Source organism: Chelonia mydas, chromosome 5 (assembly GCF_015237465.2).
Source record: "Chelonia mydas isolate rCheMyd1 chromosome 5, rCheMyd1.pri.v2, whole genome shotgun sequence".
Lineage (NCBI taxonomy): Eukaryota > Metazoa > Chordata > Testudines > Cheloniidae > Chelonia > Chelonia mydas.
The window spans coordinates 113,595,023-113,622,008 of NC_051245.2; the positions used below are offsets into that span (position 1 = coordinate 113,595,023).

The 26,986-nt window shown below is 38.1% G+C and overlaps 1 protein-coding gene across 7 annotated transcripts; it reads right to left on the minus strand.

Annotated features, from left to right (window-relative positions):
* Positions 1-25,920, minus strand: C9orf72 (C9orf72-SMCR8 complex subunit). 7 transcript variants are annotated; one of them, XM_037902095.2, is made up of 12 exons: positions 25,719-25,801; positions 23,549-23,639; positions 20,130-20,627; positions 16,359-16,418; positions 15,308-15,403; positions 14,557-14,621; positions 11,690-11,762; positions 6,670-6,786; positions 4,410-4,645; positions 3,801-3,858; positions 2,784-2,893; positions 1-2,686 (listed from the first exon to the last, which is right to left on the minus strand). In XM_037902095.2, the coding sequence occupies exons 3-12, from the start codon at positions 20,571-20,573 to the stop codon at positions 2,500-2,502; spliced, it is 1,446 nt and encodes a 481-aa protein (XP_037758023.1). In that variant the 5' UTR covers positions 20,574-20,627; positions 23,549-23,639; positions 25,719-25,801; the 3' UTR covers positions 1-2,499. The 7 variants fall into 7 exon arrangements, 6 of the variants coding, with proteins under 6 accessions (XP_037758023.1, XP_037758021.1, XP_043402706.1 ...); XM_037902093.2 differs by lacking the exon at positions 23,549-23,639 and having other exon boundaries at positions 25,719-25,920; XM_043546771.1 differs by lacking the exon at positions 23,549-23,639 and having other exon boundaries at positions 20,130-20,616; positions 25,719-25,902.
* Positions 25,921-26,986: the final 1,066 nt, after the last annotated feature.

A 26,986-nucleotide genomic window follows, 5' to 3' on the forward strand; every position in this document is an offset into this window, starting at 1 on the left:
TGCAAACGCATTAATAATTTATTCACTGTACAGTCCGCATCCATGACAATAGTGCAACAAAACTAGCATTTGAATGAGTTCCAGCAGTTAGCTGTTTCAAAGTGAAAATGCACAAAAATGTTTTCAGTAAACAGAGTGTAGCTGTTAGTAGTGTCAGTATTAAGTTTTCAAAGCTACAATAATTCCAGCACTGTGCCTAAAGTCAATTGAACTTTAGCACTTTATTTCCATTTCAGAAATGTACCGTCATCTACTTTTAGTTCTTAATGCCATCTGAGAAGCCAAGCAGTAAAAATATTTTATGAATTATGCCATTTTCTAATAGGCAAACTGATTTAAAATGTATAAAGATAAATTGGTGACACATTCAAATGGTCTCTGTATCAATGGGTTAAGTCAGCATAATTCTAACAATAGTTTTTCTGATGAGAAGCTGGCAGAAGGAAGCCCAAGAGCATGAGACATTTTGCAGGGACTCTACAAAAAAGTGTATTATACTTTTATTTTTAAGATTGGCTTTAAATTTTTTTTAAAGACAAAATTGAATTTGAGAGAGTAATTATGCATGTAATAAGGTAACTATGCATGCACACAGCAAGTTATGGCCATTCACATGTGTAACCTGCTTATTTTCATATGAAATTGTAGTAACTGCACATATGTATTAGGTACACAATGGCATACCTTACTTTTTTCCCCCCAATTAAAAGTCCTAAATATTTAGACTGTAGAATACATTTTCCTATAAGAAAATGACAACCACATTTTGGACATTAGCTATTTGACAGTATCCCTTTTAAGGTCAGAAAGGAGGATATTTTAGAAAAATCAATTATACTGAAGTGTTATGTCTTATGTCTCAACTAATGAAACTGAGTTAGAAAATGAGTAGTTCACAGACCAAACCCATCCTTAAAAAAAAAAAGTTATAACAAATAGTAAAGCAACAATGGCTTTGCCTAGATCTCCAGTTACCAACATAGTTCTTTGGCAAGGAATCTCTAATCATGGAATATCACTAACACACTACATTTACAGAAGTAGATTCCTGGCTTTTTTTTTTTTCCCCCCAAGGGGTGGAGAAAGGAAAAGGGAGAAGTGGAGAAAGGAAAAGGGAGAAGACAGATAGATAGCAGCACGCAAAACAGATGCATCACTTAGCATAGTACATCAAGTAGCCCAATGGCAAAACCTGAAAAGCTTCTGCGGAATCTGAAAAATACATCCAACAACTCAGACGATTCAAGTAAGAAATGCTGTGAAAACAGGTAAAATACATTTCCTGACTTTCTGCTGTTCTTTATCTTCTCTATGCAAAGCAAAACAAGTGGACTGAGAGGTGAGCGTGTTGGCGTGGAAGAGGGAGATTAGCATCTCACTGAACCAGAGTTTGTTTTTCCATCAACACTGTTATTCCTATTATTTAACAGCCACATTAATTTCTTAATGAAGTTATGCTGAATATATGACAAAGGTAACATGAAAAGAAAGTGTCTATCTTGAAGTTTGGCTATATCTCATGGGTTATTTCCAAAAAGAACAAAGGCACAGGTGGTCGAGTGTTTTAATGTGGCCCTTGTTCTTATTCATAAAAAAAATAGGAGCAGATTATAAAAAGAAAGGTTGGCAATGGCTATCCAAGTGTAAAACCTAATTTTCCTGTTTTGTTTTCTCAAAGAGTTCAATTATGTTGGGTCATTGAACGCTGAAATGCATGATGGTTCAACATAGTCAGTGACAGAATATCCTGGTTGGCACTTATACACGCAAAGCAGCTTAAATGATGACCCCGTTATAAAAGCAGCATTCTACAGATCAGTTTGACTTTACAATCCACTAAAAGGCAGCACTCTGGCTCCCAAGGATCATGCTGTACAGTACTCTTATCTTTAGTTTCTTTTTAATATCCCTTTAAATGCATCACATGAAGTAGCACAAATGTTTCTGGTGAAGTTGGAATTGGGAGCAGGGAAGGTGTTTTTCATGCTAGCCCCACACATAGGAAAGACGACAGAACAAAAAAAAGAGTTAAATCTGTCCTTCCAGTTTCTGTTTCACAAAAGGCAGTCCCCTCCATAATGGAGAGGACAAGTAGTACGGTTTTCCATGACAACACTGGGAAATACTGATAGCAGGATAAGGAGGGACACAAAATTGAAGGGAAATGGTGGGGAAGTTGTGTGATCTCTCTAAACAATCAATACAAAAGCCTCCCTTTAAATCAGTTTAAGCCACAACTGTGGCAAAGTTTACACAACAAACCCAAAATATCACTGAAACTACTGCAATATTTACTTTCACTGTAAACAACAAAAAAGAGCTCTTTTGAAGTATGCTTCCCTAACTGAAGTGACTTTCCCTCTAATAATGCTCCCTCCCCACTTTTACTGTATTGTAGTGTAACTTGCTTTCAGTCACTGCATTAGAGTGCAAGACTGTGCTTATCAAAAAGGGAAAAATGGTGTTTACATTACTAGCTTTCAGCAGCGTACAGGATCTTTAAAATGTCATTAGTACATCACGTTCTTGTACACTAGTGTAGAAGGGTCTCCCAAAGATAAAGGAATGTAGACCAGGTTTGATCTTCTCAGCTAAAGCCATTATTATGTTAAGATCGCCCTCTGCTGTTAAGTCAAGGTCTATTTTTAAGCTACGGAGAGACTTGAAAGGCTTTTTTCCTTTCTGCCTGCAAAAGAGTAAAGAGAAAAACTGTTACAATATAGAACGATTTCCTAGTGACCAAGAAATTCCCACCCCCGCCCTTCTATTATCTTTTTACTTACGTATCATCCTCTATGTACTTTATGAGAGTTAAGGCTTTTCTATGAAGGACTAGCAGAAACTGGGCAAGGAAAGTACTCCTCAGAGACAAGCCAGGTTTCAAATGAAAGACCTGTTTAAAATTACAGCAGAAAACTAAATTACATACAACTCAAGTTTCATTCCAGGAATGTGGAAAACTAAAACAGTGAACAAACATATATGTAACCGTTCCTAATTGTGCTAAAGCAAATGTATAATCATGAAAGGATAAATTTTAGACTCTATTTGGACAGATGTGATAAATTAAGCTGTTCTGCCATTCTATTAAGGCAAATCATGTTTTTGCTCTTTTTTTACAGTACTTGAAATGGATCAGACTTGAGTGATTATACAATGCTGCAAGTTCAAGCAGTACTATACAGCTATAGGAAGCGTGCCTTGTTCTGCACAACTGGTGTCTAGTATTTTCAATGTTATACTAGTACTGCAAATTCAGCTTGCAGTGTTTAATGGCCGTCTATTTGTATTACATACGCAGTGTTGTTGTAGCTGTGTTGGTCTCACCTTGTTGCTATTAAACAGACACATTTTAAACGGAGACCAATTTCTAATCCTACACCTGGTTGGGTAACAATCCCATGCTGAGAGGTACTGTCCTAGGCTGAGTGCACCTGAGATTCTCTCTCTTCCCCCTCCCCCACACTTTCACCCCAAAAAAGTCATTGTAGTCATTCCTGGATGCAGTCCCTCCAGTAAAGTACTTTCCAGGAAAAGACCACAGCATCATCAAGAATGGCATCTTGGCACGGTACATACTCAGTATTACTTTTTGATTATTATAGTCATAGAATGACAGCTATTTTATAGGAACCTGTAATTAGCAGGTCATTACATTTCTGCACATGTTCAGAGGAATCTCTCTTGTACTACTATTGTGTTTTCAAATAATGCAGGGAAGGATCTATTTGTGTTAAATTATTTATTATATGAGAGTAGAGAATTGTTTTTCATCTTTTGCTTGTTCTGAAATTTGTTACCTGCTCCAGGAAGGCTTTTACTAACGTATCACGATGCAGGACATCTTGAAAAACATTCCTGTGAAGAGACAACGAAGAAAGCATGGCATGTGATAAGGAGGCACTAAATATATTATATTGGTGCCTGGTAATAGCATTATAGTTAAGGGTCTGAGAGAATTTAAAACAAATTTAAAAAGTTAGTTTTAGTGAATTATGGTATGGCTTTATTTAAAAAAAAGTTACTTTGGAATATGAAACTGAACCTTTTCAGTCCAGATGCACTTAACAAAAACCAGGTAAGCCAATGTCAGCTGTAAATGTACTTAGCTATATAGCATACTTATTTAATGTTATTCAACCATAACAGATTTGATGGGATGTTATCAGGAATTTCATTGGGATGGCTTGCTAATGAAATACTGAGCAATAGGTACTACTTCTGAAGTGTTTTTAACTTCCTATAACCCATTTCCCAAGAAGAAAACACAAGCGGTTTACCCTGATTGAGAAAAGCATTTACTGAATAAAACAGAACTGTAATTTGTAAGAAAAGATCCCACAAAATGCAACTACACTGTTATGCTGTCCTAAGCAGTATAATGTTGAAAGTATAAGGATAGTACATACAAATCAGGAGTGAAGCTTTCATCTGTGTGGATAGCGATATCCTGAGCCATCTCTTCATCTGAATTGGCTCTCCAAAACGCTGCCAGCTCGGACCTCATGTATCGCCGTTGGTTATAGATATGTTCATGGCAAGGAGGCATCTGCTTCACTGTGTTGACATCCACATCTATATGTGTAGTAGGATATGGAGCATACATTACTTGACGGTAGGGCAACACAAAGCTTCCAGTTGCATCCTGTTACAGCAAAAAAGAGTTAGAGAAGTCTCCCAGTTACAAAACAATACAGGTATTTGAAACAACATTAATGCACCAGTCTTAAGTTTAAAACAGCTTGTTTAAAAGCATTTCATCTTTGGAATGTGTGTGTTTATAATTCTAGTTAAACCCCGTTGCAAAACAGGGTGGTTGTTTAAGGTGACAGTATACACATAAAATATACGTTTTTTTGGAAGGGGTGTTGGAAAATAGCGATGTGCACACCACTGCACTGTTTCATGATAGTCTTGTTGCTGGTAACACGCTTCCAGCAAGTCCCTTGCACCAAATGGCATGCCATTCTCATGCTGCATGATGCTTGACATTGAAGTGAGTTACAAAGCAGTATGGGAAAGGAGAACAGCAACATTACAGCCATGAATGCAGCTTTAAGTGAACAAATACCCTACCAAGTGAATTGAACAGAGGTCAGGAGAGAATACCATACATCATTATACAATATTTATCATACAGGAAGCATGAAAGCATTTAACTTTAGCCTTCTGAATTTGTGAAGTTTGAGCATGCACAAGTTTGGTTTTCTTAAAAATCAGTGATGGGAACATCATTTATCTTCACTCCTTGTAGGAAAGCTTTAGAAATTCTCTCAACACGTAAGTAGATTGTGCACACACTCAGCATTTGAAGTTAAGAACCCTCCCCCCAAGTGCACACTTGCTACTGAGAACAAAGAACTACTTAGTTTACCTAGTTAGGGGGTATCATATCTTAGGCAAACAGGTTGAGCTTTTATTTGGTTTTGATAAAAGGCATTGTTCCCACCCAAACGATATTGGTACTGCTAGGTAAATACAATAAAAATTAAATGTAAAAATGTGGCTCCCTCGGTTCCCTACTCCGCTCCAACAGAAGTCAGAGTGGGCAGGCAGGGGCAGAGCACTGGCTCCATCTTCCTAATGTTCTGGCCAGCACAGCTGAGCTGCATGGAGGGGGAGGTAACCTATGCCAGATACAGGGCTAGCACAGGTTACTTCCCCTCTGGAGCAAAGGTGATGGTGATGGGAAAATGGAGGAGAAGGAGAGACAAGCATCCAGATTATGGATCTGGGTCCTGGTCTGCTCCTGTAGAAGTGCAACTACTCACACAGGGTTTGTGATTAAGTCATAATTAAGCCCTAAACATTTTATTTTTTATCTACTAAAAAATAGTTTCTACTCTCTTTTGACAGTTTAATTTCTAGAATAATCTTATAATAAGGTTCCACAATCTGTCCCTCAACTTCATATCATTTAGCTATAGTTTATCATCATCTGTCAAATTTAGTCTGAAAGCTCCTTGGGACAGGGGCCTTGCAATATTATTTGCCTACGAAGCACCATCCACTCCTACAGCCCTTCGTAAATATTGTGAAACTATTTTTCTTAGGATGTTGGAGTGCTGGAGACTAACATTCTTTTCTATGAGTCTGATTTAGCTAGCATATGCAATTTTTAAACTCTTGCCTGTATAGGTTCAGTATCCCCCCAAAAGTAGTAAATGTATAGATTTATTCGCAAAGTGAAGGAACAAGGACAAAAACTATTCCTAAAGAGAACCGACAGTACAGAAGAAAAATTAGCTTGAAATTCTTGCATCCCTGGAAACGGCTTTAAGCCATGGAAATATAGGTAAATTATTTATTACTTGTATTACAATAGCACCTAGGAGCTCTAGTCGTAGCCTAGGGCCTCATTGTGCTACGAACTGTACAAACAGCAAACAAAAAAAGACAGTCCCTGCCCCATAATGCTCACACTCTAAGTATAAGACAAGAGGCAACAGATGAATACAGACATATAGGAGAAGTCATGGTTATAATATTGGCATCAGGAATCAACAAGTGAAGAGGACAAACTTCTTAAGGCAACAATATATTCAGGTATTTTCAAGTTAAGATGATTATATTAAATTAAGAAGTTGTAAGTGTCTGGATACTGGAGAAAAGATTTTAGAAAAAAAAAAAAAAAAAAAAAAATCAAAAAGCACAGTAAAATTGCCTTACCTTGAGCAATCCTTGTACAAAGAGTCCTGATTCATATTTGAAGGAAGATTCATTTCTACAGAGTCTGGAACACTTCCGTTCTGATGGAATAAGAAACAGACACAATGTCCTCACTATCTGCAACACAAAAAGCTTTGTAAAAAAATAGGCAGATGTACAGTAAAGAAAGTTTTCATCTTAGAACACAATTCAGTACAGATTTCAAATAAGTGATTATCCCAAGAAGTTCACCATACATTAGAAAAAAGAATGCTACAATAATGTCAAATAGTTACATACTGACATCTAAAAGTAGAGGTATTAAAATTGAACCACACTGCTCAAGACTATATATTAAAATGAAAACAACACAAAACAAATATTAAATGGAACATCCAAGGTGGCATAGTTTAATTGTTTACAGTCAAGAAACCCAGAAGTTTAGGTTACCACAGCAACATCAGCTTTGGCCATGTTATACATCCAACATATGATATGCTTTAATAAGTGTTCTAGATGCTCTTCCTCAGAAGATGAGAAAAAGCATGATCCATACTGCAATGAACGTACAATAGAAATAAATAATGAGCAGTTGAATGACAAGATGAAACAGAGTAGCAAATCAATGATTTGAGTTGTTCAGCAAATGTCTTACTCAAAAGATGCTTTTGCTGAAGGAACTTTGACTGCTAATGCTCATGTCAGAAAATGCAAAAACCTGTTTTAATGATGCAGTAATACGTGTTTTTGCATTTTCAGAAAGACTAATAAACATCACTAATACAGACTTCCTGAAGGCATAAGTATATCTAGCTGCACCATTAACAGAAACAGTTTGAGGAGAGAGTATTTAGAAGCGCTGCTGTGGTTGTTACACAATATGCTCTTAACCTGTTTTCAGACATACATTTCCCCAGCTTTCTTTTTAAAAAAAATACTGTGTATGCACAGCATGCAATTAAGATGTCCATAATTTTTGCCACTAATTCAGACATTTCATGATATACATACACGCTTCTGCTTCTACACCCCCAAATTATTGCTGAATAGCCCTGTTCAGCAGCTTTTGTCTGAGAGCTCAATCATTTTATTTTTTCCTCTGTTTAGTCTACTTCTCACTTCCTAATAAGGAAGCAGTTTCTAATTGTTGATCTAAGTATTAAGCGCAAAAAAAGAAGAGCAACAGCTCTTTACTAATTAGTTATTTTAAGTATCATGTTTAGAATACATACATATTTTATCCGAACAATTTACATATAGATTATTATTTAATACTGCAGTAGTGCCTCGGACTCCCAGTCATGGAGCAGGATCCTACTGTGCTAGGCACTGTACAAACCAAAAAGATGACTGTACCAGCCCCAATGCTTACAATAACCATGTCCTCTTGTTGTAAGCTTATTATATTAATATTAGTGGGTATTATACACACCCACTTAAGAGACTGACTCCCAGAACTAAAAAGAAGTCTTACAATGAAGGAAAGTTCAATCTTGTAAAATAAACTGGAACTCAATAAGAGGCACACCATTTATTCGAAGCATAATCAAATACAAAGACTGCATGTGGGTTTCTTTCTGATAAATGGAGTTCTCTGAATATATTGCCTCTACAGAGCCAAACTGCAATGTCATGCCATAGTTTCATGAGACAAACAGTAGTAGTAGTAAATATTTACCTTACTGTAGAACCCAGAGGACCCAATACCTATTGTGCTGGGTGCTGTACAGACAGACAAAAGACAACCCCAGCTCTAATAGCAATGGTACAGGTAGCAGTCATTAATGGCACATTTGCCTGACACCTAAATGTTCTAGGACTACATGTTACTACAAAGTCCTTCTCAGCTCCTCTCTGACTTAAGGTGCATATTAACGGACCCCCTTTTGGAGGAAGGGCAGAGAGGCAATTCGTCAGGAAAATTCAATGTACTGATAAAGATAGCTTTATTTTCTCCATCACGAGTTGCCTCTGCAATTCTCACTGTAGGAGATTAACTAACAGCATTCACACTACAGGGGGTGGACCAAAGAATGGCTTAATTAAATAGGAATCAAAGTACAGTCCTTCTGACCCAGGCATCTGATATGTCCCGAAGAATGTAAGACTAATGTTTTGTGAAAGTATGAATTCAACTCCCAGCATCAACCTGCTATTTTAAGAGACACCTTTCTAATAGGGACACAAGGTGAGTAAAAGAATATCTTTTATTGGATCAACTTCTGTTGGTGAACACGACAAGCTTTGAGCTACACGGAATTCTCCTTCAGGTCTGGATGCCTTTGTGTAGCTCAAAAGCTTGTCTCTTTCACCAACAGAAGTTGATCCAATAAATGATATTACCTCACCCCCCTTGCCTCTCTAATATCCTGGGACCAACACTGCCACAACTTCAGGCCAATAACCTTTCTAGTAGGGACTCTCAATACATCTGAAATGGGCACCTCTACATAACTGTAATCAATTTGTACATACAAATCCATTCAGAAACCCTCAGAGTTGAAGGGCTTTCTCCATTTCATTTTTCCAAAAACAGCTGAGCAGGTTTTCTAAAAGTATTATTCTTTTAAATATGTAGATATGCAGGGCGGATTTGATTTAAATCAAATTGATTTAAATCACTAGTCAGGAAGATTTGATTTAATCATAGTTTTCTACATAAAAGTGCATTCTTGTTGGTTGTAATAACCTTAATACATATTCTTCACAACTCAGAGATAGATGTAGGTTTCATTTTTAGAAGGTACACCCTATACATTTTTAAACAGTGATTTATTTTAACAACTTTTCAGATGAGTTTTACAGCTATATCAGAAAATGAATGAGTGTTTGGTTATGTCATTTACCAAAAGGTAATAGAAGCAGATATTTATGAAGTCATTGGGAGGTGAACTATCTCCAATTCAACAGGTTAATCATCAATATTTGAAGGATTTTCTTGCCATGCTGTATTAGGAGGCAAACATCACCAGACAGACATTTAAATTGTTTTATTTAACTAAACACAACAACATTAAGTATTCTGGATTTTTTTCTTCAATAGCAAACAAACAAAACAAGCATATGTCTCTCGCTTCTCACATTTATCTCCAGACTTCTTCTCCTTGTCCAGATCTATTATGCCCCCAACAATCTTCTATTCATTGAACTTTTGAAACTTTGCACTTTTAGAGAAAGGTAAGGGATTGACTCTGTGTACACAAATTTTCTGAGGGACAATAGAGTTGAGGTCTGTTATTTCTCACCTCTATATATTATTTTAAGACATTTTTGCTGTTAACAAGCATGTTACCTCTGGAGACACAAATCCACAGTTTGAGAAATGCTAAACTAAGCATCTCTGATGGTATCTTCTAGACTGAACACAGAGTCCCACTGGGTAGATAGAAAGATTAATCTAAATAATCTACACAGAAACCTGTGGAACCCTATAAGATTGGGTCCCTAATCCATGAACTATTGGAACTCATTTACAAAACTTTTCTTAAACATTACATGAATATATTCTCATACTATAAAATTAAAATTTATAATCCCTATTCCATAATGACATAATTAAGATACATTATAGCTCAAAGATAAGACTATCTTTAGACAGATTTTTTCCTCAAAAAGCATTTGATAAAAAAAAAATCAATGATTTTTTTTAATAAAAAAAAATAGGATATTTATTTAAATTGGATTTTTTTTATCCACCCCATAGATATGTAATCACCTGACAAGTTAGTAGGCTTAGGAAGAAACAGTTACTTACTGTAACTATGGTTCTTCTAGATGTGATGCAGACATGTATTCCATTTAGGTGCGCATGCGCCCAGCCCACCAGAACTGGATAAGTGTGCCTAGCAGGTGGCATTGGTGCCTCATGGCCATAGCTACATGAGGTGGTACTGCCCCAACCCTCCCTCGGTTCCTTTGCACCTGTCTTTTTTTCAAAAGGCAGTAGGTGCGGGGAGAAGGCAGTTTGCCATAGGAGTCTGCAACCGGTTATTCTTCTGACTAATGGTAGCACCACTGAGAAGGCATAAAGAGGATTATCCTGATATTCCTGGCCTTCTGCCTTAGTCCTCTTCCGTTAAGGCGGCATTCAGCCAATGCTTCCTATACTTTGTGATTGTGGAGGTGTAGGTAGCATAAAGCAAGCATCCTTTTGATAAGTTAGTTCCATAGACACTCCAGACAGCAAACATGCCAGTCTACCAATGGACATCTTGCTATTGTAGGACTCAAATTTTATAAGTTTGCATCTGCTCTTTGGATCTTTCATGAAACCCAGACCTCCACTGAAACCCAGAACCTAACTGAGTTTACTGACCAAGTCACTAACAGAATTCAGTGAGTCCTGTTTTATTTTTCACATTAAATTATTTAAAATGTGTTATTTATTTATGATGAAGGCTATGAGGATCATGGGGGAACTGCAGCACAGAACAGAAGTGCAAGGAGAAATCAAAGAACTAAGGGTGGGGTCTAGAAAGTTTGCATCTTACATACGCACAAGTGACTCATAACAGTTTGGTGCTCATTAGATATTGTGTAAAGGCAATTTGTGATGCAGCAGCACAGCAAGTTTTACTCTGCAGTTGGGTATTCAATATGACAAAACTATGCATAGATTGATTTATTTAGATAAAACTCATTGCCATGGCTGAATTGCTAAATGTTAATCCAGATGCCATCAGTTTATGCATCTGGCTAATAAAAAAAATCGAATCCCCTAAAACTATAGCCTCATTTTCCATAATTTCATATGCACAATAAAATAAATTAGTTGCTAAGAACTGTCAGAATACAAATGATAAATTATTTTTCATACTCAATTACCAGTGCAACAATCATACAAATAAAAAAGTTCAATAGCAATACAGTGCTGCTCCCTCCACACACCTCTACATCAAATATATTTATGGGAAATGTAAAATATTATTCAGTTACATTTTATTTCTCATTAATTGCCACTTTTACATTACTGCAGATAATCTTCTGACAGTCCAAATACAGTAATCAGAATCCAGTTTTGAGAATTATAAAATGCATTTACCTTATTAACTTTCTCTGCACTGCTACCTACAACCACAGAGCAACCACAAGTCTGTAGGTGTGAACTGATGGCACTGCAGATTAAAACAAAATACAGATTAATACACACAACAGACTACTCCAAAACAAGTGCTTCAACATAATTCTACATGCAGAAATGGAAAACAAAACAAAAAAAGCAGGCTTCAAACAGACTTTTCTTTACTTACATTACTAGACCTTTGGATTTTCATAATGTCTAAATTTTAGTTCAATTCATTTAAGAAATCGCAATCTGATTTTTAAAATATTACTATGAAGCCATCCTGGCTGAACTGAATTAAGTTACCGGAGGGCTAACTCAGTTATGGGTTTAGTGTCTAAGAGTATAAGGTAATTTATTTAAGATAAGCAAAAGTAAAATTATACCTTCAAATTAAGGGAACTTGAATTATACTATGATTAAACAGCTTTCATTGGTAAAGGAATATAGGCACTACAGTAAGGTTCTGAGTCTTGTTTCTTTCAATTACTAAAACACATCACGGCTTTGATCCCACAAGCATCTGCTACCACATATCTCAGTACAAAAAACCACCACCACCACCTCAGGATCTAAGATAGCACACAACACTGAAGAGTTCTTTGTATGTATGTATGAATATATTTCTGCAGTTGCATTTTGGAGTTCCATAAGGACGCATGACTGTGCTTAAGTTACACGGTCAGAATTAGTATAGTCACTTTGTCAAGTCCAATTTTTATTCAATGAACAAAAAAAAAAAAAAAATCAAAATATATACTGAAGCCATGATAAGTTTAAAATTTTAATCTGGCAAAAGCCAGGAAGCTCCCCTATTCCTCAAGGGCATAACTGTGAGTAGTGCAGCACAAGAAGCTCAGCTGAACAGGCTATTTGCAATGTGTAGCTCTGGTGCATACACCATGTTTGTTTACTGAATCAGTTATAATGCAGCTATTAAGTAATGAGAATATACAGCGAACAAGTGCTATTCTCTGTACCTAGATCTTAATCAAAAACAAAAGAGCGAGGTACTGTTATTTGTTGTACCAGAGCCATACTAATAGAATGCTGCATTATCACAGGACCAAGTTCTCTTGATGTGTATTGGTGGAAAGCAATTCACCTACAATAAACCATCTAGTGATATGCACTCAATGTAAAATCGTGGTCTATAAAATCATGACTGGTGTGGAGAAAGTAAATAAGGAAGTGTTATTTAGTCCTTCTATAAACACAAGAACTAGGGGTCACCAAATGAAATTAATAGGCAGCAGGTTTAAAACAAACAAAAGGAAGTATTTCTTCACACAATGCACAGTCAACCTGTGGAACTCTTTGCCAGAGGATGTTGTGAAGGCCAGAACTACAACAGGGTTAAAAAAAGAACTAGATAAATTCATGGAGGATAGGTCCATCAACGGCTATTAGCCAGGATGGGCACGGATGATGTCCCAAGCCTCTGTTTGCCAGAAGCTGGGAATGGGCGACAGGGAATGGATCACTTGGTGATTACCTGTTCATTCCCTCTGGGGCACCTGGCACTGGCCACTATCGGAAGACAAGATACTGGGCTAGATGGACCTTTGTCTGACTCAGTATGGCCATTCTTATATATTTCTAAAAGCTAACTTGCCTCAGGATTAAAAACCTAGATAAATCCTTGCAACAAAATGCTTTATGAACGCTAAATGCTATGAAACTGCTAGATATTAACAACATAGTCAATATTTTAATTTGTGTAGTACTGTGGGTGTTTGGTGCTGTACAACACAGTGACAGTTCTATGAGCTAGGGACTAAATTCACCAGGCAATTACACAGAGACTTTCTGAGGAATGACAGACGATCAATGAAAACCATTAAAGATGGGAGCATATGTGATTTTCTAACACAAGAGACATTTGTTTACTGATTTACTAATGGTCAACTATTTTTATGTTAAAGAAAATGGAAGAGTTAAACATTCTGAGTACAGAAGAATGTGCATAACGTTTATGGATTTGTCATTCTTTACCTGTGACTTTAACCCATGACTTTTCCTAAACTTCCTATGACATAACCACTACCTGACTTACTGTGTTAAGAAACTCAAAACCCTTTGTCTATGTACCCCTATATACTTTTAACAGTTTCCAGGCTCCTATGCCATTTTCAAAGTAATATAATGCTTATCAATTAATGCTTTATCTAAGCATGTCATTCCAGTGATAAGGAACAGCTGTCCTATACTCATGCCAAAATGGGTTGACAGAGATCATCACATAAATTTTAAGAGCCATCAACCCATGACCATTCATTTAAAACGGAAACAATCTTAATGATATCGCTTAGGCAGACATATAAAGAAGCGATACCAGCACTAATGTCTCCTCACCCCAAATTAACCCTTAGCCACCAATGCAACTAGACTGCAGAATTGGATTTTTTTAAAATTATTTTGACATATATTGATGTTTATTTTTAAGCATTTTTTCTATTTAAATTTTCACATTGGTGGGAAATTATGGGGAGAGGGGTGTCAGACAACAATTATTTAATGACAAAAGATATTGAGATTCAAAAAGTTTAAGCTCTGTAACCAGTAAAACACAAATTGTCAACATTTCATGTCAAAATATACAAATCAAAAATCAAATCAAATGCTTGCAAGTTCTCAAACAGCATTTTTCTTACTTGCCTATCTGTAAATTTTGATCATCACTGATAGACAGATTTTTTTGTTGCTTTGTGCGTAACTGGAGAAACTGACATTTACCAATAAAAATCTAATCCTTCCAAGCCTAAACACAACCAATTAAGAGACACTGGCATCATTTACTTTTAAAGTGGCTTCACAACAGCATAAAACAGAGAACAAGACCGTACTTGAGGAGAAAACCTTCATGGCAACTGTCCCCAATGTCATCATCATTTAACACTGTGTCACTTATCTGGAGTGCAAAGGAACAGAAAGAAGGGTTAGATGACGTGGTGTAACAAGCCATATTAAAAACATTTTATTTTGGATTTTTAATTAAATGTGGTGATAGCTTAAGTGAATCCTAAACAATCTCAGTTTCACAATTGCGAGGAATCAAGCACGTTTAAGACTCACAAAAATACAGCTCTTCCTGTTTTAAGCCATTAACTTCTGAAGGAGGTCAACAGATATTAAGAGACATCTAATCCATTTCCCCCCAGCTCAACCACTACTGATATCTTGTTCCCAACAGTATATTTTTAGTGCTTCAATCAAAATATTTTAAACTGGCCCATGTAATGGTGTTTCCTCTCCTGTCCAGGAAAGGATTATTCCACATTCTAACAGATCTCACCATTAAAACTCTTTCCCCTAATATTAATTTTATTTGATGAATTATCCTTTCCTTTCCCTTTTTAAAAAAGCATAATACAGTTGACAGCCAATTTTGCTAACTGTTGATCAAAAATTATCGCTACTGCTCAGATATTTATGAGAAACTGCTATTAGCAAAAATACTGTTTAGGAGAGTTTCCTGTGCCAACAGTTAAAGAGCATAATGACTTATGGTATCAATGATTTATTTTACTAAAGGCAGGATTAATAAGAGTGGCATAGTTGCTTCCTTTTCTAAAAGCAGCAAACATAAGGACTTACATCTATTTTTTCTGGAACACTGTGGGATTTCATAGATGAAAGAAGTTCCATTACAGGAATAACTTCTCCTGTCAGCATTGGAATGATGCTTTGGCCCTGTGCAATAAATAACATGTGAAATAAAAGCATAGCATGCAGTATAGAAAGCTACTAGTAACAGAAATTTTTAACACTAAAGACAGAACAATTTTAGCTTTTTTATTTTTTGGTGGGGAGGTTGGCAAGATCACAAGACTAGAAAGGAGCAGGAAATTGATACATATGTTTTTCAGTATTGCTCATCAAAAATAGCCAACTGGAAACAAGCAGCTGACCCAGTAACAAGAATGTTTATAATTTGTTTCAAGGCTTTTCCACTAAATACCCAATCAATTTGGCTGACTTGCACAGGGTAGATCTAGAGGTAGGTGATTGTATCATCGTGTACCAGTAAGTATTATATTTCGAAAAGTGCATGTTTTAAGAGACAAGGAGACCAACAGATACAGACTCATTAGCTAGATTAGCATCAGAATCAAATGATGATTTCTCTGGTCTTATACTTTGCAACAAGCTCTAGGGTTGTGCTTTCACACGTATTGCTTCAGAAACCAAATTCTCTTTGTAATCTCAGCCACGAAGTCTATAACAACTTCTCTCTTGGATAGTTACAAGATAATAGTTACCAAGCATCAGTTCTCCGACCCAGCTGACTAATGACCTAGCAAAAATCTACCCACGAGTAAACCTGGGTAGAAGAGAATAAATGTAAGGAAGCTGCTACCTTTGGAGAACATCATGCTCGAGTAAGTGGCCTTCCCATTTCTGAAAGGTAATATTCTTCACAGATTTCCACTTTACCCATAAAGCGACGGGGGATATAATTTCCTTCAATTTGGTCAGAGCTTCCACCATCTTATCTTCACAAAGACTGCCTCCTCTGCATGGCAGCTCACTCTGCTAGTCCAAAAATATCTTCCTGGATCCCAAAAATAAACAGCAGTACAGACTTCACCAGTTCCAGTAATAGCTTTCTGATGGTATGCCATATGCATCAGTCAGTCTCTCTTACCTGATCCTCCATTCTCTCCGTGCTTTCCAAGACAATCTTCTGGAAATGTTCTTGCCTCTCCTGAGCAATAGAAGCAGTTAATTTTCACAAAAGTTATAAAAGCTCCAGTATTTGGCTATACAATTATGCACCCATCAGTCAACTGGTAAACTTTCTTCCCTGTAGAGTCACACTTCTTTGATTCACATTTTGATGTTCAATGCATTTTCCTTTATAGAGCTATTTTGTGGCAAATACTACCCTCCCTGCACCCGCTCCCCTTAAACCTCTAACTTTCCAGGGGAGGTGGGAGAAGGCTAAAATAAAACAAAAATATCCTTCACTATCTGATCAAGAAAATACCAGATTAATCTGTCTCATGGTAAATAAAGATACTGAATTCAGCATAGCTGAATTTTACTTAGTTGTTTCACTGCAAAAGGAGTAAGTTGTTCCATCCTAACAAAAAAAAGGAAAAAAATGCAAAAAAAGAGGAAACTTTTTTGCTTTTGGGAAGGGGATTTGTTCCATAACTTTAGATACTGGCACATCTTCAATACATGAACTGTTCTAGAACTAAATATTGCAGACATCCATGGAAACGTCAAGGTACTTCACCACAGGATACACAAGAGGTCACACCAAAAATTCAACGAGTACTCTGGTAGCTTCAAGTCATCAGAACCTCAGTAGCAAATATGATGATGAACATAATCATTTACAACAATTCAGCATAATATGGCAATTCAATTCAACAATTCAGCATAACATAATATGCTATAAAAACTTGGCCTTAATGAACGGCATACTCAGAACAACATTCTAGGCAATGAAGATTCTGCACATTCCAGAGATGTCTTCTTATAGAAGCTGAAGAGTTGCCACAGCTTTCACAGGTTTACTCATTAGTCTCCTGTGACTGAGCTACTCAAGGCTGATCAATTGCAGAACAGAAAGCTTACATAACTCCTCAGAATAGATGAAGAAAGAAACAAGTTAGAGTAGATTTCCCCCTGCCAATGATAAAACCTAAATGAATCTGAAACAAGTGCTGTGAATAACAACATTGGTGCTATATAGATCCTTTAAAGGCACTTCCCCTCCTTGACTTAGGCTTCAAAGAGAAATAACTTCCTTGACAAACAAGATTCTTGGTTTAAAAAAAAAAAAAAAAAAAAGTCAGTTTTCATGTAATTGAACTGAACAAATGACTATGATCCCTTTTCTCTTTTGAAATACAGCTGCTAGGAATTATTGGACAAACACATAACACTTCAAATATCTAGCTTTGTAAAAGCTAAACAGGATTCTAGACCCATTTGGAATGACTTCTAAAAGTTGCTTGTCTGTCTATGTCCATCATTCTAAATATTGCTCTGCATATTTCTGAATCTAAGTGCATATTCCAATGCAGGAGCTATTTCAAATTTGTAGCGAGTTTCTCCCGCCTAATACAATCTGGTTGGAGCTGCTGACCATCCTATGACAGAACTCTTGATAACGTGGAAGACATGGTATCTGGTAGGAATGCCAACACACGCTGGTGGCGTCAATTAAGGCAAGACTTTGAGACATTTGTTTTCCATTTTAACCTGGCATGTTGGGTTGATTGATAACTGATGTAGAAATCTGCTTTTGCTCCAAGAGCCACAGTATTATGCATTTTCCCATTTTAATAATTTATGTTTAAATGTTATATTATTATGCCCAGAAACTGTCAGGCACTGGTTTCTAAAATGTATATAATGCTACATTTGTAAACTACATATTTAGAGCAGCTATCACTGAGGTCTCTCTATTGGGGGCAACGATTGAGCTGGGATAGAGATAACTTACGTAGAAGAGCTCATAACTGCTCAAGAAAAAACAAGGATAAATAACTTTCTTTCAGAGCTTAGCACTCTGCTGCTGACTGAGCCTGTCTGTTCCAAGAACAGCGGATGGGAAAACAAATAAATAAAGTCAAAGATCTCACAACTAGATTTTTGGGGTTGACGGAACATTTTCTGTAAGTTCCAGTGCAGCTACAACTCCATGATTTCATTATGAAAATCTTTAAATCTGTGCATCAGGAAACAAATATATGACTACTTATAAAAATAAAGTTCATGTTGAATTTGATCATTTTGTCTCAAAAAGGTCAAAGCATAGAAACCAAAGCTAAACACAAAATGAAGAAAACATCTGTCCACAAGCACAAGACCATGATAAACAGAATATATGGTTGTTGCAGAATTAACTGCTAAAAAACATATTTGAATTTTGGGAGATACGACTGGGCATGAAATATTTGGGACATTGCCCTCATCTAGGAAAAATGAGAGTTTAAATGCCTATTCTTCCTTTAAAAAAAAAAAAAAAAAAAGAAAAAGAGTACTTGTGGCACCTTAGAGACTAGAGACTTATGCTCAAATAAATTTGTTAGTCTCTAAGGTGCCACAAGTACTCTTTTTCTTTTTGCGGATACAGACTAACACGGCTCCTACTCTGAAACCTATTCTTCCTTTGTAAATCTAACAAAAATATCAAGACTAGATGTGCTGGAAGACAAACTTCCACAGGTTATCCTATGGAATCAATAAGTTGAGTACTCTGATAAAATGGGAATTAGGAAATAAATTACTTGTGTCTCCTACCTCAAAAATAGAATTAAGTAACTTTTAAGAGGTGCTCTTTTAGAATTTTTTTTTTAAAATTGTCTAGGTCCTAGTACACAAGATAAAACTAGAATTCTCCCCTCCAAATCAGACAGACACTTTGTTTTAAAGTCAAAGCTTACCACTTTTTCAAGCAAAATTATAAGATGCTTATTAGCTGTGAAGCACTGGGATTCTCTTGCACAACAGAATTATACTGAAACAACTTTTACTGTATTAAGATAAAGCAGTTTTTTCTTTTTTCTAAAACACATTCAGTCTGCAAAGAAGCTTTTACAGCAAGACCGGAACTGAGTTATGTAATCCTTGAACACAATTTGAAAAATAAAACTGCCTTTGGGATTCCAAATGAACCGTACTTGCATTAAGTGGGAACTTGTGTCTTGAATCCTTGCTTTTTGTTATGAAAGTGTGTTTTTTTCATTTCCCTTGGTTCTGTTACTTTTATGCAATGTTCCTGTTTTATTCTAAAAGTTCATATTTTCTTGTCATTTTAAGTACTTACGTTAGGGTTTTTGAGACATATTGATGACTATGTACAGTGTGTTAAGACTCTGTATATGGATTCAGCTTACTCAGCTTTTCTTGTTTTGGGATCAAACACACTAATAGCATCTTTCCAAGAGGTGTTGAGGACTTACAGATCCAAGTACCTTTAAAGGCACATACACATTTTTTTAGCTGGTGCTTCAGTGCAACATAGGGAAATTACACATTTTTTTTGTGCCCACAGTGTTTTATTTTATAAAAATAAAAGCAACACAATTTTTATAAGCATGGGGAGGTAAAAAATGTTTCCATAGGAGGCTAGCATCAACTGAGTAGAACTGTAGGGGACCTCAGGCAAGTCATTACCAGCCCTGATAGAAGTTGCATGTTCTCAGGTGTAGGCCCTAAATTTGGTAGCATTAGAATCAATTTTTAACATACAACTTCAGCAGCTGTATTGAGGTAGAGATATTATTTATATATCTATGAGAATTTGTTTCTTGGATTGTTATGTAATGTGACTCAGGGAGATTGTTGCCTTAACAAAACATATACCTATTTTCTATACAATGCTAGTTCTCGAACTGTGTTGATTAAAGGTATTACCAGGTTTTTAACATTTGGTTGCATTGAAGAACAAACCTACCTTATGCATCCATATTCTTCCTTTCCTTATAATATTCGTTAACCTATCAACACACACTCTGTGAAGAGGAAGATAGAAGCCAAGTTCACTTTGTGGAAGTATAATTGATAGTCCATAAGTACTTCTGTCCCCATTCCAGTTTCCATCAAAGATTAATGACACAATAATTACTCCTTTTTCTGCCAAGACAAAAAACTTCACATCTATTGCTCCACTCTCTGCATTCCTAAGAATTTCCCCATTCAATGTGTGATTTGCAAGAAAAGTTATTTCTCCATCACTGAGAAGCATCTGTTCTGTCTTTGGGGCCCAGATGTGTCTGACTCTAGGTCCAAGAATATTGTCCCAGTAGGCAAAAGTAGCAGCTAGTAATGGTGAGTCCCCATTCAATGAGATCTCTGTCTTGGCAACTGCAGGAGAAGGAGGTGGACAGAGAGTTGACATGACTGCTTCTTAACTGTCACATCATAGAGATTTTTTCCATCACCTAGAAAAAAGCTTTAAGAGAGAAAATAGTGAGATTAGCACTGGTTATTAGTTTGCCCCTTTTCTTCTTCACTAAACAGATGACAGACAAGTTTTGATTTCTACCTTACGCATTTGGGATTCTATTCTAATCTCCGTGTATGGATGAAGTCTAAAAGCACACTTTTGACTTAAGTATAGTTGTGTGCAAAAATCTATTACATACCAGTGGGATAATTAAATAAATTCGGTGCTTGAATTTAAAGACCTAATTGTTGACTAAGTCTCTTTCAATTCCCTTTATAAATACACTGAAACCAATTAGTTTAAATCAAATGAAGCTACAGCTAATTTTTGAGAAATTACATATATCTTGAATATTTTCATGAAACTCACAAATCTAGTTTACCTGCCAGACACTTAATTTACAGTGTTGATTTCAAATTAGAAAGCTGTATATCTTGACCATTTTGTGTTATTTTGTAAATGATAGTATCTAGATACTATTACAACAATTTATAAATGCTATTTAATAAATACAGATAACACATACCATTATTAATGGATAGATGTGGTATGACCTTGGCATACATCGTCTCCCTGCCCCACTCACAAACAAAAGAATAATGAAGTTAAAACCATGACTGATTTAGCGAGGAGCCAAAACTTCCCCATATAAGAAAGAAAGGACCTTTCTGAGCAGAAAGGTATCACTCAACCACCAAAGCATCTCTCTTGAGTTACAATAGTTATCTATATCCTGCAACTTCTGCACGAGCATTAATTGCTAGTACTGTTTATAATGTACAACTGAAGAAGTTTCTTCCACAAAAGTCAGATTGTTTTATTCACCTCTGCAAAAAAATATTATAGGCGCTTATACTCTTAAAAAATAGCACGTTTGCTTAAGTATTTTCTAGTCCTGCATGGAGAACCATGCAGGCAGATCTATGAGTCCTTGCAGTTTTCAGAGCATGACTGGAGCTTAAAAGAAGAAAAACATTAATTTTCTAAGTTCAAATTCTTAAGACAGAACACATAGCATAAGGACAGATGCACTTCTTAGATACTGGTGAGAGACTATTGTCTCACCCCCCCAAAGTGTCAAACTGTACATGCCTCAAAATGTAAATAATTTTAGGAAATACAGACTTTTTTGTATTTGGACTACATATACATTTGAGGTGTGCAAGAGATAAATCATATATTCAACTGCAACATTCTGCATAGAGCCTGCAGGAAAGACACCAGCATATTCCAAAGAGAAAACTAAAGACTCTGAAGTTCAAGGTTGCTTGCCGCAGAACTTGAATTGGGATTGAGGGGAAACAGATGTTTTATAAACTGTAATCAATCAAGCCTCAAAACGTGTATAAAGCAGGCAAATCAGGGTTCACTTCACAAATATGTTGGACTTGCTGAGTTCAACAAAATGAGGATCAACATATTAAAAAAAATGGTGAGTAAGAAACAAATCCCTCACAATGGAGAAGAATGTAAGATAGCAGGATATTAGCAGTACTAATGGAATATTGACAGTACCAACCCTAGGCATTTATTAAATTACTACTGAAATTTTTTTCATTCTTAAAGCACAAGACCCTAAGTTATCCGGGTGCTGACTACTGACTCTTTTTTGAACAGCTCTAGTGCTTTCTGGTTTTAGTGACTTATGCAAATTTCAGACTGCTTTTCTCTTTCATCCTACCATCTACAATCAGATCCATTTTATTTAAAACATAACACTTGAGTGGCTTATTATCATTACAGCTGGCTGAAAAAAAACACAAAACTTTTTCACAAAAAAAGTTTTTGACCAGCTCTAGTTGTAACATTTTTGCACTAACTGTATATTAAACAAAATTTGAACTTATCCCAAGTGTTTGTCTCTTCCCTCTACCCTAAGTTTGTCTACAAGTGAAATGCTGAACCGCTGCTGTAGCACTTCAGTTACTCCTGAGAGTACTCTGCGCAAAAATTAAGAATGCTCCACAAAAAAAAAAAAAAAAAAAAAAAAAATCTGCATGCAATATTTTAAAATTCTGCAAATTTTATTTATCAAATAAATTTGGAAGCTCCAGCATGGCATTGGGGAGCACAAGCCACTGGCTGCAGAGATGTGGGAGATCACCGTGCAGCTCCCCCACAGACATGGACTCAGCAGTGAGGTTGCACCCTACCTCGTTACACCGCAAGGACTGGGCCTGTCCCAGAAACACTCTAGAGCCCCGCCCCTCTGTGCCAGGTGCACCAGGTGTGGTCAGGGAGACTCAGCAGGGCAGGATCCAAGCGTGGAGGGATTGAGGTGGGGGTTTAGAGGGTTCTGTGTGGGGCAATCTGGGTGCAGGCAGCTCAGGATCAGGTGCAGGGGGGGTCTGGATGCACAGGGGCTTGTTGCGGGGTTCTGGGTGCAACGGTAATGGGACTCTGCAGAGGTCCAGGTGAAGGTGGTTGGGGCTCAGTGGGGAAGGGTATAGAGCTCGGCAGGGGGGTATGGGTGTGGGGGGCACACTGGCAGGGGTCCAGATGCAGCTGGTTGGGACTTGGTGGGAAGGGGAATCTGGGTGCGGGTGGCTTGTCTGGGTGGTCCAGGAGTGGGGTTCATGGGTGGGGTTTCTGAGTGTGGGGGGGTGAGGCTTGACAGGAGGGTCTGGGTATGAAGGGATATAGACGCACGGGGGTTGGGTGAATGGGGGAGCAACTACCTGTATAGGGATCTGTCCCCGTACAGCTGAGGAGCGATAGGGGCAGAAAGCAGGGGGTGAGATGGGGTGTGAGTTTGCAGAGCTTCCTTCAGCCGTGGGAAAAATCTGGGGGTGGATCTCGCCCGGCTCCAGACGCTGTACATGGGAAGAGGAAGTCCTGTCCTCCCCAGCCCTAGCGGCTGAGCCCGGTGCAGAGTAGGAGCCACCAGCCGGGTCTTGCCCCGTCCCTCCTGCTCCACAGTGATTTACCTCTCTGCCGGCTGCCATGGGCCCCCGAAACATATCGTTGGGGAGGGTTGCATGACCGCTCTTGTGGCTTCCCTGTCAAAAAGTCATTTTTCTGCAGGGAAGCAAAGAAATCTGCGGTTGGACATAAATTCTGCGCAAGTGCAGTGGTTCGCCCACTGGTGTAGATAATCAACCTCCCTAGAGGGCACGTGAAAAATCCTCACCCCAACTGACATAGTTAAGCCAATTAAATTTTCTAGTGTAGACCAGGCCTCTATCTGGGAGTCTCTTTCTTTCTGTATTCAACTATCTATTGTCATTTATTCTACAATAGCAGTTCCATCTCTCCATTCCACTCCCTTTTCCTGTGTTGTGTGCACTTTACCTTTCAAACTCTCCCTCTAGTTTTCCCAAAAAAATCCCCTTTCTTTTCTCATAGCCTGAGTCTCTTCATTTTCTAGAAGGGTGTACTGACTTAAACCATAGCAATTTAAATCACCAATTTTAATCATTATTTAAATAATAAATCTTAATTCTGTTTTGCGTTTGTATGTTAGTTATTTTCCTAAAGAAAGATTTATTCTCATTGGTTGGTAACTATTAAACCGTGTTGATTAAAAACTCAATACAGCCTTTGCACTAAACTTGGTGCTTCTTAATGTTAACCAGGATACACCTTATTTATACACATTTACATTAGTTAACATAACTTACATTTATTCATATTATTTTATACATTATGTGTTAGAAAATGGTGTATGATGCATTTTTTACTTGATTAAATTCTCTACTTTAATGGAAATTCAAATTAATTTATTTTTTAAATGCTGTTTTTGTGCATTTTAAGTGTACCAGATACATAAGAAAAAAGTTCATCAAAACATTTTGCATTTAAAACTAACAGTTATTAAACAAAGGAATTATTAGCTGTCGTTGGTGAACTGAATTGATTGTTTCTGTTCACCATGTTCTCCAAGATTTTATAACTATTAGATCTCATCCTTACACCTAATTTTTATTCAGAGATTGGAAAACAAGTTTTCTTGCTTCTTCAACTCACAATTGGTTTTTAATAAACTACTCATTGAACTAGCTGAATTAACTGAAATGAAGAAAACATTCTCTCTCTGAAAACATTCTCCCCAGCAGAAGAGGCTACTACTGTCAAAAAACTGGCAAGTGACTTTCGCCAGTACTGTGGTTGGCCTTTCTTTAAAGCACAGCAGCAAACACATACTTTGCTTAATATTATTTTTTGTATTTAATTTAAATTTTAATACATTGTAACAAGGTTAGGCCTTAACATAGGTTGTCAATTTCAAATTTAATTCTAAAGAGGTTTATTTTTTAAAACTAAAATCTATATTTAAACAGAAAAAATGTAGATTGAACTAAAAACTAAATTTTATTTTATTTTTTAAAAGGAGTGACGCTACTGAGCTAGAATGGAGAGGCTGGCTAACAGGTTATTTTGACTGGCGTGAAATCTGCAAAGGTCAAGCAAATGTTTACCCAAGAAGGAGAAGAAAGGCACCACAGCGCAAAAGGAGGAAGCGGTGTGGAAGTTATTACTGCACAGCCTGAGAGACAGATCCCTCCTTACCCCAGTGTCAAAGCCACAGATAGGTGAAAACACAAGCTACCAAATGCAAAGACAGACGTTACTGGAGAAGGAGGCGAGGCAGGCCACTAAGGCGGTGTGGGTAATGACCACAGGTAGGCAACAGAGCCATGTGCCCCACTGATACCACCACCCACCTCCTGTGTGTCTCATTTCACCTCTCGAGCTCAACGGCACTTTGCAAAGGAGGTCACGAGTACGATCCCGGCTTCTCAGACGGAGAAACTGAGGCACGGGCGGGTGACGTGAGGTGCACAAGGTCACCCACCAGGCTAGTGGCCGAGCCAGGGACAGAACCCAGGTCTCCCGTCGTGCTCCAGGCCAGGGCTTGGTCCACCGAGCCCTCACTGCCTCCCTGTAACTGCCCCTCACACAGCCACCCGCCCCCGTCCCCATAACCGCCCCTTCCCCCCGGCTCTCGGGTGCAGCCCCAGCTGCGCGACGAGCCGCCCGGCTGCACGGCCCCGCCAGCTAAGAGGCTCCCTGTGTCCCTGAAGACAACAGCCACAACGTCCCCCTCAGCCCCCCGGGGGGGACGGACGGACTCGCCCCCGTTATCCGCACCCTCACCTGCGCAGCCGCACACCCCTCAGCCGCGCGCCGTAACCGCCACACTGTACGGACAAACAAGCCACGCTCGCCGCCGGCCTCAAATCCCCTCGCGCATGCGCCTCCGCCTTCCCACACCCCCGCGGCCCCGTCTGTCTCGCTCGCGCCCCCGCGCTGGCAGCCGTGGCGCGCGGGCTCCCCCCCCGCGTTCCCGCACGCGCATGCGCGCGAGGCGGGGAGAGAAGCCACTCTGCGCACGTGAGCGTGCTGGTGCTGGCGCTGCAGAGTGGCAATGTACGTGTGCAGAGGCGCCTGTGGCTGCACGGTCATGGGGGAAGGGGGAGAGGTTACTTTGTAGCACTGATTTTTGCAAACCCTCAGCTTTCAGCCCCTGCCCACCATAAAACTATGTTAGTTCCTAATTCATTAAAAAGAACGGGTACTTTTTACTTGCCTCCCGGATTTTGACTTTAGGTAGCACTTACCTCACATTTTCAAGCTTTTCTCTCGATGCCTTCTGCTTTTTTCAAAATGAAAATGCCACGTAATCCTATGCAGCCCTTCACACGAGGAGCTTGTTTTAGGTCTTCATGCACTACTGTGACACAAATACAATAACACTGTCAATACCAAGCATTCAAAACTCATAATTGCCTTAAAAACACATTTTTATTTGATGTCGCCATTTTGACCTGTCAAGATTAAGGATTCCAAGCATCCATAACCATGAAGGATAGACGCTTTGTTTTCAAGTATATGATGATAGTCCCTTGTAATCACATAACTCCAAAAGCTGAATCTATAAAAAACAAACAAACAAAAAAATGCACACCAAATATTACAAGAGTTGGAAATAGGGAAAACCAGACACCTCGTCACCCTATTTGGCAACACTATGATGCACTCCCTGGCCTGAAGATTTTATAGTCTGACCTGACAAGACAAATGGTCCCATTTTACAAATGAGAGACAGAGAGGTTACAGCTCTACTGCTGAAAACTGCCCAGAAGTCTGGACACTTAGTTTCACAGTGGTAGCAGTGTTAGTCTGTATCAGTAAAGATACAAAGGCAGCTCTCCAACACCACATTCTACAGGCCATTACCCTCTGATATCGCTGAAGGTTACCAAAAGAAACTACACCATCTGCTCAAGAAACTCCTTGAAAAAGCACAGGAACAAATCTGCCCAGACACACCCCTAGAACTCCGACTTGGGGTATTCTGCTACCCAAGATCCATAAACCTGGAAATCCTCGGCACCCCATCATCTCAGGCACTGGCACCCTGA